This window comes from Ambystoma mexicanum, chromosome 7p, assembly GCF_040938575.1.
Source record: "Ambystoma mexicanum isolate Mex_15411 chromosome 7p, UKY_AmexF1_1, whole genome shotgun sequence".
NCBI lineage: Eukaryota > Metazoa > Chordata > Amphibia > Caudata > Ambystomatidae > Ambystoma > Ambystoma mexicanum.
In genome coordinates, this window is record NC_090939.1 from 66,542,375 (window position 1) to 66,562,196 (window position 19,822).

Consider the following 19,822-nt stretch of genomic DNA (forward strand, 5'->3'; position numbering starts at 1 on the left):
AGGAGGTGGGACTATTGGTTGCACGTTTATGTCCTGTGACCACACACAACGGAAAGCAGCCATCCGCAGTGGCGGTAGCAGAAGTAGTGCGGGCTCCAGGCAGCAGCAGCACGCGCACACAGAAGAGGCCAATGCTGCTTCTGACACAAAGCAGGTTTCACCTCTCTTATTAAATACCTACTTTTAGGTCGATTTTCATTTTTATGCAAAATCCCCATCACATTTCAGTCCCCAGCACTTGTTACTGAACTGTTCGATTTTTGATGTGTTCCCCTAAGTGAGTGGGAACCTTTTCCCGCACTCATTCTTTTAACCTATCTTTAAGATACTTTTACATTTCATTTTATACCTTTTTCTTGGAGTAATACTTTCCACCAGCTTTGTGGCATATGTCTTTGACTTGTGCAGCACACAGCACTCTCTGTGCAGTGTTGCTGGGAGCCCTTTGGGGTCTCTCTTTATTTTCTGTTATGGGGGAGCATGCCCCACCTTATGTAGAGTGCTGAGGGGTTACACTGTAGCCCCCTTCTCACCACTCCTGTAACATCTGGTTACAGTGACAAGCTAATCTGAATAGCTGGAGGCAGTAGTTTTATCCTACCTACTTTTATGCAATGTGTACTGCCAGGCTATACTTGCAGCCTCGGTAGTGCACAGAAGGTCATCATTTACTCTGAATGGCTGGTGGCAGTAGTTTTATCCTACCTACTTTTGTGTAATGTGTACTACCAGGCTATACTCACAGCCTCGGTAGTGCACAGAAGGGTCATCATTTACCCACAAGGGTGACAGTGTTCTTTTTTCGCCAATTCAAGATGGCATGTCCTTTCTTGGTCCTTCTTCTGCCGTGCATGATGGGAGAGGTCTCGTTCTTCACTGGTGCTTTGCAAAGGGCACCACAATCACAGAACCATGAGGAATCCTTTGCCTGGAGCCTCTTCGCTCGACTGCTGCTGCAAGTTCCATTCCAGAGTCCCTTTTTTCGTTTGCCTGCTCAAGAATCCGGTGACCAGGTATGCTGCTGCATCACTGGGGCATTCTGCTGCATCCTTTTCTTCACGTTTACAGTACTGTGAGACTCTTGGTGGAACTTACCGAATCTATGTGATCACTGTGCCGCCTGTAATTCCGCCAACGAAAATGTCGACTACAATTACGGAACAGCGCAGGGCTCAGATAGATCCCTTCTGCCCGCCGACCCCGGCCCGCAATCCCAAAAACCACCCCCCCCACATGGTCCTTTTTTTCTTTTTTAACTTATCCCCCACTTACCAAAATGGTAAGCGGGGGACACCCCCACAACTCTGACCCCTGTTACTGCATCCAAAAAGAGTGGGGAACACCTCTGCCACCCCGCTCTGCTTGGGCACAGTAATGGGGGTCGGGATTTTTGTACCACACTCAGGTGCAGTTTTAGCAAGGTCGCCACAATCGTGGTGACATTTTGGTATGAATCCTAATTTACCTAGAGCTGCTTTGCTGCTCCTGTGTCGCTAGAGTGCTGATTCGTGTGTTTGGGAGTTTGCCAATACACGTTCGCCCAGGCCTAATGCCTGTGTGCCCTCCGAGAGCCTTCTTCAAAGTTCCAGAACCCTTTAGACTACCAAGACTTTGCTTACCAGCTACTGAAGACTTCCTCTAGAACTTTTGGACTTTCTACAGCTTGTGTCTTGCTTCTTTTCCTGTCCAATCTGACTCTGAGACACTCATAACTAGATTGGGATGGACTACTACAGCCTAAGGCCTCTGTGAAATTAATGCAAAGTATTTACCTGCTTTATGTTGGTTTTGTTTCATTCATTCTTACCTGGAACAGTCATTACAAAAGTAATTCACTTACCTTTTGAATTGCACACTGCCATTCTCAATGTACACAAAAGTGTTTTGTTTACTGTGAATATTGCATTGGTTCTTGTATGTGCTTATTGTCTGTTATAGTACTTACCTTCCTGAAGAATCACTTTTACCTAGTGTATATATAAAATAAACCATCATTTTGAGATAACATTTAGTGTTTTAGTGTTTCTTTGGTCTATGTGTATACTGTAAATTCTTTGTACTGCCTACAGCCGTTCCTTCCTATTAAGCCCGGCTGCTCAGCCATTACTACCAACAAAACCTGTGGTTCCGGCCTATACTAAGAGTTAGAGCCCTGTGTCCCAAGTGTGAGTCTTCTAAATGGGGAACTTTTGTAAAACTCCCTAACACCTACTTATTTACTTGCCTTTAATCGGGACTTCTCCCTCGCTTTTCAAAAAGAGACACATTTTAATAAAGCAGTTCTTTTTAAGTGATTTCCCCAAAGTACACTATTTAAATTAAATCACTCTTCTTCTATCATGTATTTCCCCTCCTAGCTTTTTTCATTGTTCCGAACAATACACCTCCGATTTGATTTGCGACTGCAGTGTCCACTCCCTGAACCGCACAGAGTGCCGCCGTGCTGCGGTTCGAAACCCACCCACTCTGAGTAGCAGCTTCTGCCAACGCTCCCTTTGGCCCTGCAAAGGTTGCTCACCAGAAGGTAGAAGACCCTGTTATCTAGTTGCCGCAAATCACACTAACAGACTCGCAGTTTATGAATGGCAGCACCCTGTCATGAGATTTGGTGTCAGTTTTAGTGGGCTTAGCCTGATGTTCATAAACCTTCGATACGGTGTCCTTCTTGTCCTCAGGTAGGCTTCAGGACACAACCGCCTAATAAGGGGTTATGCATTCTAAGGGCTCCTTAGATTTCTTCAGCATGCATCTTCTCGAAACGACCCTCGACTTGTTTCTTCTGGAGTGTCGAATTTACTGTGTGAACGGTGTCATTAAATGGGCCGAAAGCAATTTGCTTATTAACTACACAACTTACCTATGGAGTGCACATTTATTCTATTTCATCAGTAGCAGATTCCTTACTACCATTCCTGGAAAAGATTTGTCTGGGTCAGTCGGTTTCTTCACACACTAGCTCACAGAGGGCAATAGAGAGGCTCAGCTTCACCTCACTGAGGAGGCTCACCAAGGCCGAAACATGTGTCTGGGGTTGCTGATGGTAAAGGCCGAAACATGTGTCTGGGGTTGCTGATGGTAAAGGCCGAAACACGTGCCTGGGTTTGCTGATGGTAAAGGCCAAAACACGTGTCTGGGGTTGCTGATGGTAAAGGCCGAAACACGTGTCTGGGGTTGCTGATGGTAAAGGCCAAAACACGTGTCTGGGGTTGCTGATGGTAAAGGCCGAAACCCGTGCCTGGGGTTGCTGATGGTAAAGGCCAAAACACGTGTCTGGGGTTGCTGATGGTAAAGGCCGAAACACGTGCCTGGGGTTGCTGATGGTAAAGACCAAAACACGTGCCTGGGGTTGCTGATGGTAAAGGCCAAAACACGTGTCTGGGGTTGCTGATGGTAAAGGCCGAAACACGTGCCTGGGGTTGCTGATGGTACTCTTGTTCTGAGGAGAATTTCCTGGCATTTCCGTGCTGGACTGCCCAGATGGGTGGGGCCAGACTGATATGCAAATGGATATGTCTGATCTGTAAAGAGTGCAATGAGATAAAATGTGGTTATAGACCCTCATGAGATGAAGAAATTCCATAGAACAGGGTATTTGACCCATGTTCATTCTCGTGGAGGGGCTCCCACACTCCTTTGTAACTTTGTAAAACTTGTTTTTTCACCCTAATAACCCAGGGTAATCCAGACGTGGGCCCCTTGCTCACTGTGTCTTAGAGAGGCTCAGATTCACCTCACTGATGAGGCCCGACTAAACCGAAGCACGTGTCTGGGGTTGCTGATGGTACTCTTGTTCACAGAGGAGATTTACCTAGCATTTTGTTGCTGGACTGCCCAGTTGGCTGGGAGAATTTCTGATGTGCAAATGTGTATTTCTCCTCTGTGAAGGCTGCAGTGAGATAAAACATGGTTGTAGACCCTCATCAGTGGAGGAAATTCCATAGAACAGCTTATCAGAACCATCTTTGTCCTTAAGAGGGGCTCCCTCACTCCTTTGTAATTTTGTAAAAATGGAGGTTTCACCCTAAGTAACCCAGGGTAATCCAGACGTGGACCCCTTGCTCACTGTGCCTTAGAGAGTCTCGGCCTAACCTCACTGATGAGGCCCAACAAGTCTGAAACACGTGTCTGGGGTTGCTGTTGGTACTCTTGCTCAGAGGAGAATTGCCTAGCATTTCGGTGATGGACTTCCCTTGTACTGCGGGTATTATCCAAAAATAACAAATAAAAAAGGTTCCATGGACTATAATTTCTAAATATGCCCATAAGAAAAACACACAATTCTGAAAATGTGGATCACCCAGCCACTTTTTATATCACCTGAGCCCCGCCAGGCTTTTGGGAGCTATTCAAGCTAGCGCTACCAGGACCTACCCGGCCTGCTCATCCACGCCTTGACAAAGACCCGAGGTCGAAACACGTGTTGGCTTTTCTTGACATGCAAATGTATCCGAGTTTGTCTGCCAAGCCTGGGCAGCCACTATGCCCCCTTGAACAACCATTAAAACCAACCAGCTTTAACATCTAACTGTGTCCCGCAGAGTTGGCGCGCTTACTTGAGTATAACCTTAACACATGGCAACTGCCATATCCAGCGCCACTGGTTCCAACCCCAACGTTTTCAACTTTCGAAAACAAATAAAGTTGCTTTAAAAAAATAAATGGGATGCGCGAACTCTTGCGGGAGTAAAAAGGGAAGTCGGAGAAAAGGAAAACACTTCCTAGACAGACGCAAACTAGGAGGCTACATAGGAAAGGAATACATTTCGAAAAAACATTTCACGTGTTGAATAATGGTACTTATTATGAAAGCGCAGTTTCCGTATTTAAGCTTACTGCGATTCTTTATTTTGGCGAACGCGTAATAATCACGTAGATCCGTACTGGCACCAGACTGATATGCAAATGGATATACCTCTTCTCTGTGAAGGGTGCAGTGAGCTAAGGCGTGGTTGGAGACCCTCCAAAGTGGAAGACAATCCATCGAACAGGGTATTTGACCCATGTCCACTCAGTGGAGGCGCTCCCACACTCGTGTTTAAAACACAGAGGCCAGTACCATCAATCCAGAAATTGGAGATCTTTAAAATTCCCAATCTTCAAAATCCCCTGGGACTCAAAGAAGGTAGATTAGCAAAGCAAGCAAGCATGGCAGTAGGTCATCCGGCTTCCATTCCCCATTACTCTTCAGCAAGCCTACCATCATCTAAAGGACCTTCCTCGCGTCCTGAAACACTTGTGTATGGGCGCGATATAAATAAAATATCATATATCATATCATTCCCCATTCCTCTTCAGCAAGCCTTCCATCATCTAAAGGACCTTCCTCGCGTCCTGAAACACTTGTGTATGGGCGCGATATAAATAAAATATCATATATCATATCATTCCCCATTCCTCTTCAGCAAGCCTTCCATCATCTAAAGGACCTTCCTCGCGTCCTGAAACACTTGTGTATGGGCGCAATATAAATAAAATATCATATATCATATCATTCCCCATTCCTCTTCAGCAAGCCTTCCATCGTCTAAAGGAGCTTCCTCGCGTCTTGAAACACTTGTGTATGGGTGCGATATAAATAAAATATCATATATCATATCATTCCCCATTCCTCTTCAGCAAGCCTTCCATCATCTAAAGGAGCTTCCTCGCGTCTTGAAACACTTGTGTATGGGCGCGATATAAATAAAATATCATATATCATATCATTCCCCATTCCTCTTCAGCAAGCCTTCCATCATCTAAAGGACCTTCCTCGCGTCCTGAAACACTTGTGTATGGGCGCGATATAAATAAAATATCATATATCATATCATTCCCCATTCCTCTTCAGCAAGCCTTCCATCATCTAAAGGACCTTCCTCGCGTCCTGAAACACTTGTGTATGGGCGCAATATAAATAAAATATCATATATCATATCATTCCCCATTCCTCTTCAGCAAGCCTTCCATCGTCTAAAGGAGCTTCCTCGCGTCTTGAAACACTTGTGTATGGGTGCGATATAAATAAAATATCATATATCATATCATTCCCCATTCCTCTTCAGCAAGCCTTCCATCATCTAAAGGAGCTTCCTCGCGTCTTGAAACACTTGTGTATGGGTGCGATATAAATAAAATATCATATATCATATCATTCCCCATTCCTCTTCAGCAAGCCTTCCATCATCTAAAGGACCTTCCTCGCGTCCTGAAACACTTGTGTATGGGTGCGATATAAATAAAATATCATATATCATATCATTCCCCATTCCTCGTCAGCAAGCCTTCCATCATCTAAAGGACTTGCTCACAGCTCTTAAGAAGTCCTTTCGTGGGTGAGGAGTGTTCATGAAGGCATCCTCTTTTTCCATCTACCATCAATTTTCACTCTGAAGACCGTGTGCACATGTGATTTATTTTCGCACCAATTCAGAAGACGCAGATGCAGAAGTGTCTTGTCTCGGAAGGATAGCTCAGGGGCAATGTGCTCACCTTGGAAGCAAGACAACGCGGAGCAGCACAGGTTCCGCGCTTAGAAACCTCTGGGTGTTAAGCGCGTTATAAATAACCAATTACAATGTCAGTGTTTTTTTTATTTCCTTGCATTCTGTTCTGGCACCTGCTTCGGTAACGGACCCATTGTGTATTTCCCTTAAGCATAATGATGGAGACAGGCTACACACATTTTCTGGGGAAAATAGGCCGATACAGTGCATTTAGCATGGAGTTGCCCGGGTGGAAGCGGGGGTACCAGAATGGCCCTGCCAACGTGCAACCTGCATCCATTGCAAGGGGTGCCGGGGGTGATGTAACCCATGCGGTCATTTGCAGAGCATGTAAAAAAATCTAAATTGCATGCCGTCGGCCACCAACGTTAGGGGTCTCCTGCACGCAATGTCAAACATTCATAAGGCGGAGGGGAGAAGGAAAGATAGGCCATCTCGCTTTTACTCCTGCTGTTTTCTCTCCGGAGGGTGAAATGTCAATGCCGCCTGCAAATTACACTTTGCAGGCTGAGTTTACTAATGGATTCCTCTTGAATCCACCTGGGTTTGAGCAGGTGCATAATCGTGGAAGATTCCATGGAAATCCATTTGTTTTACACCTGCATGAACATGTCATGCAGGTGTAAAACTAAGCGCATTGTCAAGAAGGAGAATGAATGCATAATGGAGATGTTAACTCCGCTCGATACCCGCCCCTCCTCAATCTTCTCACTGCTTCAAAATGGGGCAGAGCATTAATTGGAGGTATATAAGCGTTACAGCTCGCTTTCACACCTCCATTTAAAACACTGCCACATTTAAAATGAGGCTCATAGGAACTTATGTTGCTCCAGTTCATAATTTGATGGCGGGGTCCTGGTACGTTTGCACTCAGGCGTGCAAGGCAGCAGGCAGCCGCAGAGGGCAGGGGAGCAGGATTAGGACAGCATACTGGTGAGGGCATGCCTGGGCAGGTGCAAGCCCCCGGCCCACATGGGCAGATCCCAACTCATCACAACAGGGCATCCAGAAATGGAACAGAGGAGCCAGCAGGGATGGTGGCATGGGCAGATAAAGGGGGAAACACACGTGTACACTGCCATGTTGCCCTTCACTTTTACACTCCGCCGTGCAAAGTGAGTAAACGCTGCCTGCCATGCTCACGTGCCAGGCAGCATTTACTTTTAATGGTACATGCTGCCTGCCATGCATAAGGCAGGCGGACCCCATAGGGATCTCCAGCATTTGCGGCAGAAGGATGGTGGCGGAAATGCACGTTGCGTTCCGCCCTCCTCTCCGCCATACAAATGAGTGAAAATGGGACGTGACATAAGAAACATGTGTAAAAACCTTACAAAGGCTTTTTGACGCATGTTTCTTACGTTACTTCCCCAGGAACATTAGCTACATAGAGTTTAGGAAGGGACTCTGCAGCTCACAGAAAGGTAGAGGGTGAAGGAATTTGTTGAAAAATGTATGGCCGATCTCTGTACAAGGATTATTTTATTTTCACACTGTAAATTCATGGAGAATTTGTGATTCCAGGAGTTTTGCCTTCGTTCCTTTGTCGTTTCACTGGACCAGGCTCTGAGACAAGTTTGTCATTTCTGAGTTGTTACATGTGATAGAGGCTTAGTGGTGAGCAGGGTCGGACTGGGACAAGAAATAGGCCTGGTCACCCAAAAAAAAAGTGGCCCACCCCTCGCCTCAAAAAAAGTGGACCACCCCTCACCCCATGACCTTTGACCTCTGATGGCATCACCGGAAGTAATGTCATTTGACCCCACCCCAAAGTGACATCCCGGGAAGCGTTGAAACATGACCTTTCACACTTTGACAAAACAGGAAGTGGCATCAAATAGCAGTGTTCTTAAGTACAATAAATTACTGTGAATCCAAGCAGACATCCAAGGCCAAATATGTTATTGTATAGCACTTACGCTTAGAACAAATATGCATACAATATCACCCAACCTGTATTGGTACTCATTTAGCAACCTAAGAAGGATGAAAGGCTTTTTGAAAAAAAAAAAGTTTTGGGAAAAAATATATATTTTTTCAATTTTATTTCTTCCAAACCAGCCCAGGCATGGCCAGAAATCGGCCCCCACTCCCCAGGGACGATTTCGGCCTGGCCACGGGCCGAAAGGCCGCGGGGCCAATCCGACCCTCGTGGTGAGGCAGCCTTCCTTCCACATACAGACCTATTGAGGTAACAATGGCAAACGCAGTGGCCCATACTGGACACTAATAGCCTGCCAGTCCTTCAGAGAGGGCCATTGATCAAAGTGAGCGGGAGCGGTATTCCACTACTTTTATTTTTTACTGTTAACAGCTCTGCTAGTTTTTGCAACCATTTTCACCATTCCAGAACTGTTCTTTGTGAACTTTAAGCACACTTCTCCATTTTACCACCCGATATCCGTTACAGCTAAACTGAAATCCGTTTCAACTCAATTGGCTGTCAACCAGCATGACTGCAACCCTTGGAAAATGTGTTGCACCTTGCTCGCTTCCATCCTACTCTGTCCAGTCACAGTAGCACTACTTCTTTGGTACACTTATCAACCTTATCATCATTAGCACCCGGCAGGAGCCTAGTGCATGGGCAAGGAGGAGCTATGCGCCGAGATACCTCTGGGTTATGCGTGCTATATAAATGTTAAAATAAATAAATAAAATATGCTGTGAAATCAAAGAAAGGTAGAGAATATGGAACTGTTGGGCAGGAGAAGTGGCCAGTGTGCAAGGCAGCGGGCAGCCGCGGAGCGCAGGGGAGCAGGATTAGGGGTGTATGCTGGCGAGAGTATGCCTGGGCAGATGCAAGCTCCCAACTCATCACCAGAGGGCATCCAGAGATGGACCCGAGGAGCTAGTGGGGATGGTGGTGTGGGCAGAGAAAGGGGGTCAAACAGAGTGCCGTGGAGTAGGGAACACTGGCTTTTAATGCTGGGTTTTCCATGCAGTCTCCATTTCTATATTCACTGACAGCATAGACTTGGGTAGCAATGTACTGTGTATTGATCCCACACTATGAGCTGAATGCAAGGAGCTACTCACCTGGTGCCACATTCATAGCGGCCTTGTTGGCGATCAGTGCAGTCTCCTCCACTGCGCCGACTACTTGGACAGCGGCTTTCTTCTCTCCAAGTTCAATATCTTCTGCATGGCGATAAAGACAGTTAAGAAAAGAGACATCAACGGACAGAAGAAGCAACGCCAAAACTGCCACAAAAAGGACACAGAGTGGAAAAGTGCGGTATGTGGTGTGTAGAAACTAGACAGTGCACTCCAGACATCCAGTGCTTAATTTGTGGGGGTGTTTACCAGGGCTCGGCCCTGGCACTTATTTCTAAGCTCCAGCACTGATTGTCTCAGACGCAGACTGATTATGAAGTAATGAAAGCCAACGCATCCGTTAACCCCAATGAGCAGGTGTGAGCTGTAGTTTAACCCCAAGTGTGTCGCCACTGTGGGGTGCAGCTGTGGGTGGTGGCAGCATGGTGGGGAACTGCCCACCCCAGTGTACAACGTATGCTAGAACATATTTGGGCCCTGGCACTTATTTGTTTACAAATGAAGCACTGCAGACATCAAAGGAAACAGCGGATCTCAGGTGCCCCTAATCTTTACACGCAGATGCAGCATATAGCAGCGACAACCCACACCAGCCTTCCTTCCGCATGACAATACAGAAGGCAGGAAACACCCAACTGCCGAATCCGGAAGCACACCTAAAGGAGCCCGGTTCACAGTGCACCAACCTGAATACAGGCCTGAAGATATCATGCCCCTTCACTGTCTGGCCCACCGATGACTGTACGCGGGCCACGCCCCGGCCTTCCAGAGGTTTCGACTTTCTCCTCCGCCTCATTTCTTTTTTATTGCCTATCTGCCCTTCGCAGCCAACCCAATTCCTTACCTGCCCCGAGGGAACGAAACAGATCCATACTGGCGGCAGTGGGTGTCACCACTAAGGGAGGCGCCTACCAAGGCCACATGGTAATTAGCGCATTTTACAAAATGGCGCCAGGGAACTCTGAACCGCGAACAAGAAATTCCAAGACACAAAAGCAGTGCTTTCAAGTTCTGTAACTGTACAACTCATTTTTAAAAGAGCCTTCTCTATTTTATCACCCCAAAAGTAAAGTACAATAGCCCGAAAAATATTTTTAAATCAAACATTTTCTTTCCTTACCAAATGGATGATCAATATCAGGGTCACCCTGTGCATCAATTCAAGTTCATTATTTCTTGTCTTGAAGGCAAAGACTTAATTGTTATCATTCTCTTTAGAAACAGCTCTCAAGTCGAGGGTACACGCGGGTGGACGGAGTTCCCCACTTTTGTTAGAGGGCACCTTGACATGCTAATTTCTGGTGACACCGCTTTCAATTGGTACGTTAATGAGCCCCCCACTTTTATTTTTAGGACTTGACCCCAGTTTAGAAGTCCTTTGTCAATGCAATGCCTATCAAAATCGGGTAGGATGGTTTTCAGGGCATAGTGTTCTCCTTGGCCCTTGATCTTAAGGGGTGTACTAGGGCTTTAGATTAAGATTCCCCCCTCCCCCACAACGGCTAGCATCCAAAGGATGAGCGGGAACAATGTGCTTTTGGCGCCATGTGATACCCTCGCCTGCACGCAGGCCCCTGATTGACTGTCTTGCAGCACGTGTTACGAGTTCAAACCCAGGGCAGCTGCCACACACTGTCAAGGCCCCTAAGCAGTCGAAATATCGGGGACCCCCCTCACAAATGATCTCCTAATACGATATCCCGGTATTGCAGGGATATGAAGGCCAATATGGAGACATCGGTAAGTTCCCATTCGATGTATCCCATCACAGAAGTACCAGTGCCGGTGATTACGGCATTTACTTGCCGGTAGGTGCCTGAAATCCCAGCAGGTCAGGCCTGGCGGTACATCACGCCCCCACCGGCAAATCTGTGTTTCCCCGGTCCAGAAAAAATGCTGGTGCCGGAATTACCTGCATTTTTCCCGGACTGGGGAATGTATGTGTTTACTGGCGTGGGGCAATTCTGGGAGTAATGAGATGAGGCATGAAGCAGTTCTGGGGACAATGTGGCAATTTCTGGACCACATGAAATGACCTGTGGCAAGGCCGGGGGTATGTGAGGTGTTACCTCACCTGACTATTCTGCAAAGTGATATGGCACTTCTGGGGCACTGGGACGTATCGTATGGCTTTTCTAGTTGCAATGTGATGCCACACAAGGCCAATCTGTATTCATGTGGAAGTGGCGTGGGGCTACTCTGAGGGCAATGTGAAGTCCCATGGGGTCATTTTCTAGGGCAATGTGACATGGGTTATTTTCAGGAGAAATGTAAAATCGACATGGTCCCTTCTAAGGGCAGTGTGGAAATTAGCAAGATGTTGAGTTTAAGTGGGGTAACCTGGCATGGCACTGTTGAAAATGGTAACAATACGATAGTTCATATCTGAGACAATGTAGGAAGTAGCATGATTTTAAACAAGGAAACATGTTCATAGCACCATTACAAATTGCCATGGTAACTTTATGGTGGAACTGTGAAGCTGGCATTAGCATGTCCAAAGGGCAGTGTGAAACTGGCTTAACCGCATCCCAGGACAATGTTGACTTTAAAATACAAACATGTTTACATATAGCCAAATTAGGGGGTCCCTGTTAACACAAGCATGTCACTATTTGATTCAAGAGGGAAGTTTGAAACTGGCTTGGCAATGTTGAAATTGGCATGGAGCCATTTTAACCAACAGGCAGAACCACTTATCTCACCTGTGCCATTCCCGAGAGTACCGTGGTGCATCCGAGCCCCATCCTTAGCAGCTGGGCATCCATCTTTGCATTCATACCAACACCATGGACTATTTCAGCAGTGCCCTGACATTATTGAGCACCCTGTATTCGAGCAAAAGCTGCATACACTTTGGAAGGAACTTGGCATGTGGAGGCAGCAGCCTTGGTTTGGGTCTATTTGACCTAAAACATTTGACCTAATCGCATTTGATCAAATTTATTTGACCTTTTTTTTGGTCTAAAATGCATGGGAAGACCCCCGCAGACGCCCCCACTTCCCCTCAACCTAATCTATACCCTTACCCACCCCATATATATATTTAATTAAATCTGACCAGAAAAAAGGTTAAAAAAATTCGATCAAATGTTTTAAGTCAAATGTTTTTAGGTCAATGATGCTAATACCGCACCCTTTCATATACTAACAACTCTAATTCAGTGACTCTTTCAAATAAATGTGTTGTAAAGGATACCGTAATTACCCATCCTTTTCTTGCTGGATGAACCCTCTGCCGACACTCCCCATCCCAAACCGATCTGGATTTGTTTGGTTCTCCCGTTTGCTCCCATTCAAGCGGCCTATTGCTGCCCCACCCAATTCAAAGGTTGCCAGCCATCACTGGTGTGAATCTAAATTCTGCATGTGGCATTTGCCCACGGAATTGATTTAGGAGAGATGTGCTACGTGTTGAGAAGATTACTCATGAGATGATGTGTCATGTCTACAGATGTGAGAATGTGAAACAGACTACCTACTGAAGAATACTGCGATGTTCAAGCATTTCATTCTAGGCATGGCCGAAACATGTCTGGGGTTGCTTGTGTTTCAGTGCAGAGGGGACCTGGCCTAGCAGTTCGGGCTGGGCTGTTACCATTGGTGGCAGTACCTGACTGATTTGAATATGGCTGGACCCCTTTTGCAATGGCTCAGACGGGCTAAAAAACGGTGGTGTGCAAGGTTGCCCAGAGCAATGCCAGTGGTTCAGATTCATGCAAAACCTTCCACCCATCACTTTTGTGCTTACAGTTTGTCTCACTATGTGAGAGAGGGTATGCCCAGACGTGGGTCCCTTGCTCGCTACACCATAGGGAACCAAGCTGCACCTCACTGAGGAGGCCCAACAAGGCCGAAACATGTCTGGGGTTGCTTGTGTTTCAGTGCAGAGGGGACCTGGCCTAGCAGTTCGGGCTGGGCTGCTACCATTGGTGGCAGTACCTGACTGATTTGAATATGGCTGGACCCCTTTTGCAATGGCTCAGACGGGCTAAAAAACAGTGGTGTGCAAGGTTGCCCAGAGCAATGCCAGTGGTTCAGATTCATGCAAAACCTTCCACCCATCACTTTTGTGCTTACAGTTTGTCTCACTATGTGAGAGAGGGTATGCCCAGACGTGGGTCCCTTGCTCGCTACACCATAGGGAACCAAGCTGCACCTCACTGAGGAGGCCCAACAAGGCCGAAACATGTCTGGGGTTGCTTGTGTTTCAGTGCAGAGGGGACCTGGCCTAGCAGTTCTGGCTGGGCTTCTCCCATTAGTGGCAGTACCTGACTGATTTGCATATGGCTGGACCCCTTTTGCAATGTGCACAGGCTAAAGAACTGGTGTGGAAGGTTGCCTAGAGCAATGCCAGTGGTTCAGATTTATTCAAAACCTTCCACCCATCACTTTGTTGGTAGTATTTTGTCTCTCTATGTGAGAGATGGTATGCCCAGGCATGGGTCCCTTGCTCACTGCGCTATGGGGAATCAATCTGCACCTCACTGAGGAGGCCCAACAAGGCCGAAACATGCTTGGGGTTGCTAGTCTTTCCAGTTCTGTGTCTTTCCGGTTCTGTGCAGAGGGGACCTGGCCGAGCAGTTCAGGCTGAGCTGCTCCTATTGGTGTCAGTACCTGACTGATTTGCATATGGCTGGACCACTTTTGCCATGGTGTAGACGGGCTAAAGAAAGGTGGTGTGGAAGGTTGCCCAGAGCAATGCCAGTGGTTCAGATTTATTCAAAACCTTCCACTCGTCACTTTGTTGGTAGTAGTTTCTCTCTCTATGTGAGAGATGGTATGCCCAGAAGTGGGTCCCTTGCTCGCTGCGCCACAGGGAACCAAGCTGCACCTCACTGAGGAGGCCCAACAAGGCCGAAACATGTCTGGGGTTGCTTGTGTTTCCATGCAGAGGGGACCTGGTCTAGCAGTTCGGGATGGTCTGCCCCCATTGGTTGCAGTACCTGACTGATTTGCATATGACTTGACCCTTTTTGCAATGGAGCAAACGGCAAAAGAACAGTGGTGTGGAAGGTTGCCCAGAGCAGTGGTTCAGATTCATTCAAAACCTTCCACCCATCACTTTTGTGGTAGCAGTTTGTCATTCCAGGCACATGGACACTGCAATGGGTAGAAGGGCATTGTGTAGGTTATGCCAATATCTGAGGGTTTAGGAAGGATTTTGAGTTAATGTAGACAATTAGCTGAATAACACAATTCAACGGGGGAGGGTTGAAGCATTCCTGGGTGGGTAATGGGGTTGCGGTCCTGTAGACATCAACATGAAGGGAAAGAGGTGAACTTGAATTCATTGGACCGCCACAGTTAACATTAAGGCTTGTGATGTTCACATCTGCAAATGGCACAGAAGAGAGAAGAAATAGTCACTCCTCACCACCTATGCACCCCCTTCAGCACCAGGCATACAGTGTACCATGATGCAGAATAAGGCACGCGTGCGGCAGCAGTCATTGTGTGCAATGTATGCTATGGTATTTTTGGCCATGAACATGAGATCGGCTTTTAGCACTGAGCTAAGTATAGTTCTTACCGTGGTCCAGAGAGATGTGCCGCGACCTTCTCCTGCCGCAACAGCATGTTATGGTCAGAATGACGACGGAAAGCAGAAGGGAACCTCCTCCAGTGGCGGCCAGGATGACGCTATAGCGGAACCAGTCATTCTCACAGATATAGTCATTCTCTTCCGCTCCTGCATGGAATCACAGCGCATGGTTATCACCGGCAGGCCCCCTTCCTCCATGCAACGTCTGAAGATCCTTGTAACTGGGTGCAGGTGTGACATGCCATTATCCTTTAGCATCCACTCCTGGACATCCAGAAATGAAGCCTGAGCATCCACTGGAAGTCAGACCTATCACATGAGGCCTTAACAATTCCCAGCCCATCCCACATCAAGAACTTGGCGAATAAGGTAGTCCTACACCTCTGGGGGCGGACCTTATTTTTTATGACAAGTCAGGGATCAGATCTACGAGAAAGAAAGTGTCCAAACTGGCAAAATAATAGAATCCCTACTCATTCACTTGGACATAAATCGCAAAGTATTACTGATACTTCTCAAGGTGTCTGCGACCTCCAAAACATTAGACCATGCCATACTGTTCAGCCAAATGGAAGAATGGATCGATCGGAGGCCCTGGTACAATCCCACAGTAGACCCAAGCCTACCTACAGAACACAGCCAACTTGATTGGATATGTTCCTTCCAATCATAGAGGAAATAGGCTGCAAGAGGCGCACTCCAGGACTCAGCCCCCCACCTCCCCTATAACATTTTACTATTTAAGTGCATCCCCTGCAAACGGGATCGGCCAACATGGCATACAAATCCAGAGGTATGTCGGCCTCAACCACATTTGCCAATATTTGGAGGAAAGTCATCTATATCGTAATGATCATGAAACCAATTATTTAGTCCTGTCTAAAACAGAGGAATAGTAGATAGAGACAAGTTATGGGTCAAATGCTTTAAATTAATCATAACCACTAGATTTGCCATGTGAAGCTTGTGTCCCATCATGTTAGGCATTGAAGAGGGGAACCAGGCAGTCTTGGTGCAGCCACCGATGGGAGCTGCTCATCCCAAACTGCTAGGAGATGTTTCTGATGAAAACATCTAGCCTTTCAGAAGGCTGCACCCAGTGAGGGGGCTCCGGCGTAGACTGCTGTATTCCACCCAGTTTAGCCTCCCTCCCCCAGGTCAATGCAGCAGACAAGGGGGGCAGTTTCAAACGTTCATACTTCCCAGGGTATTTCCCCTTCAGAAAACTAATCAACGTAAGAAGATCAACTCAAGAGGGAGCAGGGCCTCACAGGACTCGACTGGTGGCATATATTGGGCCTGAGCTATTCTAAATACCTCATTAAAATGCTGCAAAGGCGACAAAACCATCCACTTATAACACACCCAACCATGAAGAGGTAGGTACACAGTGAATCCACTCAAAAGCCAGTTTGTTGGGTCCCTGAGAGTTTCACAATAAAACAGAAAATCCCTTGCACCATCCAAAAAGCAAAGGCTCGGGCAGCTCCCTACTCCCCCTTGAAGATCCTTAGAGCAAGCAACACCATGACGTCACATCATCAGGGTTTCAAAGCTTCAACCTTGAGGCAGATCCCAGGAGCGGTAATCTCCTGCCTCTCGGAGACCTGTGACCATGTACTGAGAGATCAATTGAACATTCAACTCCATAGGAAGCTTTGGAAAATCTCCCAGTGTATAGAACCCTTTGCAAGAAATCAAGCAGCAACAGGGTCTACCACAGGGAGACCTCATACACCCCACTTCCCCATAAGACTTCTCCATTGTCACTCATATTGCTTCTCAATGGTATTGCTATTTGCTTTTGGTGTTCATATAGTGCCCAGGTCCAAGGCATCTCTGGACTGTCATTCCCTACAATCAGAATTCGCTAATGAGTGACTACGTAACCGAAGAGTTTTATGTCCCTAAAACTGGAAGACTTTTAGGCTCTCTAAGATCAACAGGGAGTTCATTCGGTGCTTGGTGGCCAAAGCCTGGAAGGATCTCCCTGTTTCTCTTGATGGTGTCTCTCTAACGCTGGATAGGAGCAGAGCATTGGAGCACCTAAGAGCACGCGGAGGCGAATAGAAGTGAATTGCTCTTTGAAGGTACTTACGACCTGTATCCCGAAGCACCTTGAACATTAAGGTCAAAGTTAATGTCTGAGACTGGCAGTCAAGGACGTTTCCTGAGAACGGGTGGGATGTGCCTTCTTAAGGGAACACCTATAACTACTTGTAAAGCTGTATTTTGGGCCATCTGTAGCTGGATAGGACCATTCTTGGGTGCACCAAATAGTAAGGCATCACCATAAGCATCGCGAGAACTAACAGCTGCAGCTGCCACATTATGTTCAGAGATGAACGGCCTCATTTGCCATTGGCCACAATTGGCGCTGATTCATTTATTTATTTGCTGGGGCATGGACAGATGCAAATCAAAATATTAACTTGAGAATACACTCATCATCGCAAGATCTCTCAACACTGGTCAAATACGTACATCAAATTCCTCACCAATATGTATGTGCAACCAGCACTACAGATAAGGGGTACATTGGCCACTTTTACTCCCTAAAAATAAGCAAATACTCCTCAAAAATAAAAATAGGGAGTAAAAATACCCCCAAGAAAATATAGGAAGCACACATGTTGGACCTTGTGCCCCTGCTTTCACCTGCACAGCTCCATGGATATGTTTAGACCAGCAGGGCTTGTAGTACTGCAGGAAGTAACTAGTATTATCACTGCCTGATCCGTAGAGGTGCACGTGTATCTATTACTGAGCAAATTACTAGGTGCAAAGAAATAATTATTACAAAAACTTTTGTTTTCCAGTTTATGTTTATAAAATACTCACATTGGGAATCCGAATTATCGTTTTACTTTCGATTTTACTCCCAACTATAAAAAATAGGGAGTAAAATACTCCCACTTCCAAATCTTATCTGGACTACTGTGTGCAGCGCCTTTATTATTCGCAATAAAGGGTGGTGAAGTGGTTTTGAGGTAACCTGTGGCACTATATGAAGCAAATAAAATAAGTCCCCATAAAATATACTTTAGTTGTGTGCCATTTCCCATGGGTATGTGGACCACAAGCATACTGGTGTCACATCAAGTCATATTTCTGCATGATATCACCCTGTGGCCAACTCCAGAAATTGCACCACCATCAACAGCTCCAGAAATAGCTTCTGTGCCTGTAAAAGTAGTTAGCGTTAGAACAGTTAGGCTGGGTAGTAAAGATTAAACCCTATTGTGCGTACCAGTGGGCAATACGGTCTCTTAAGTGCCTGAAAGCCCAATTTATGGGCCCGAGAAAAGCGAGGGCGCATAAGGAGGGCTGTGAGTCAATTAAACGCTGTACTGCCCAGTGACCACCGGTAATAAGGCCATTAGCACCCAATTCATATCCAAAAGCGATGTGGCTCCTTTTTCTCTGCCTTCCACTGGATCCCCCGCGTACCTGTCTCCAAGCCATGGCATTGAAGAACTGACTTCACTTCCTGGGTCCCCGAGGACATGAAGTTGGTTCTTTGTTTCCATGGCAAGGCGGCAGAGCCGCACAGTATCCCGGGAGAAAGTAGATCCATCAGAGTGGCAAGGGGACACAGGAGTGGGTGGCAACGTGGCCATAAGGTAATTGTTAGGAAGGATAGGCAGGGATTGTAGCACAGCGAGGTGAACACTGGAATCCTGACAGCTGTCAGGATCCATGGCTACACCGGCGAATATTGCCCGAATCGCTGGGTCCGGATTGGCTGCCAGGATTCCAGCGTTCTACCCCGCATGAAAATAAAGCATCATTGCCCATGCTAGAGGCCAATATGCCCTCTTTATGTGCCCGTAAGCTTGATTTATGGGTCTGAGCGAAGAGAGAACACATAAGGAGGGTTGAGGGTCACATGTGTGTCCTTATTACCCGCTGACATGAGCACAGCTCCGGGGGTCCACTTTCTGTCTAGGTCCACCGCAGCTCTGTCTCCAAGCCATAAAAATGAAGAACAGACTTCACTTTCTTGGCCGTCAAAGAAGTGAAGCCCTGTCTTCATTTCGAAAGGCATGGAGGCGGAGCCATGAGGAAGTGAGGCATAAGGTGGCTCCTCCAGGATTGGCCAGCCAGCAACAATGGAACCACTGCCCAAAGGAGTGTTGGGGTCTGGAGGTGGGGGAGCCGGGAGTGTAGAGCACCAGGTCGAACTTTGATATCCCGAGAGGCATCAGGATCCATGGTGTCAGAGCAAATATTGCCGTGACCACTGGATCCTGATTGGCTGTCAGGATTCCAACTTTCAGACCCGGGCACTAATAACTATTATACGGGGTCATTGGTTGACAAATCGAGCACCACGATTCTGGCAAAGAGCCTCAGGTAACAGGTGAGGACGTTGCATCGGGGTCGCTGGTGCGCGTTCTGTCTTAGAATGTTGCAGAGCTTAGAAGGCATCTCATGGATGGGGATTGGAGAGCATTTGATCGGTGGCATGGGGTGATTTGTCTCCAGGAGACCTGGGCAACAGAGACAGTACATTTACAAGGTTATACAACTTTGGCCACCTCGGTCCGACGAGGGAGACCAAGTGGCGGTTGCCATTTGGCTGGACCCGGCATGACACACGTCTGCAACAGTCATTGATAATACATGTGAACATCTATTGGACGTACAGTTAAAAAGTGGCAACGGCACAGAGCGGTTAATAGTTAATCTATATAATCGTCCCTCGCCAGAAGGTGGGGCCTGACTCTTCACC

The 19,822-nt window shown here is 47.0% G+C and overlaps 1 protein-coding gene across 1 annotated transcript in view; it reads right to left on the reverse strand.

The window, feature by feature from the left end:
* LOC138525695 (uncharacterized) overlaps positions 1-19,822 on the reverse strand; it is a 192,468-nt gene that overhangs the window by 14,050 nt on the left and 158,596 nt on the right. Inside the window, exons 3-4 of the mRNA XM_069635787.1 lie at positions 15,076-15,234; positions 9,525-9,626 (exon numbers count right to left, since the gene is read on the reverse strand). Coding sequence (XP_069491888.1) covers positions 9,525-9,626; positions 15,076-15,234 — 261 coding nt within the window. The remainder of the gene's footprint in view (positions 1-9,524; positions 9,627-15,075; positions 15,235-19,822) is intronic.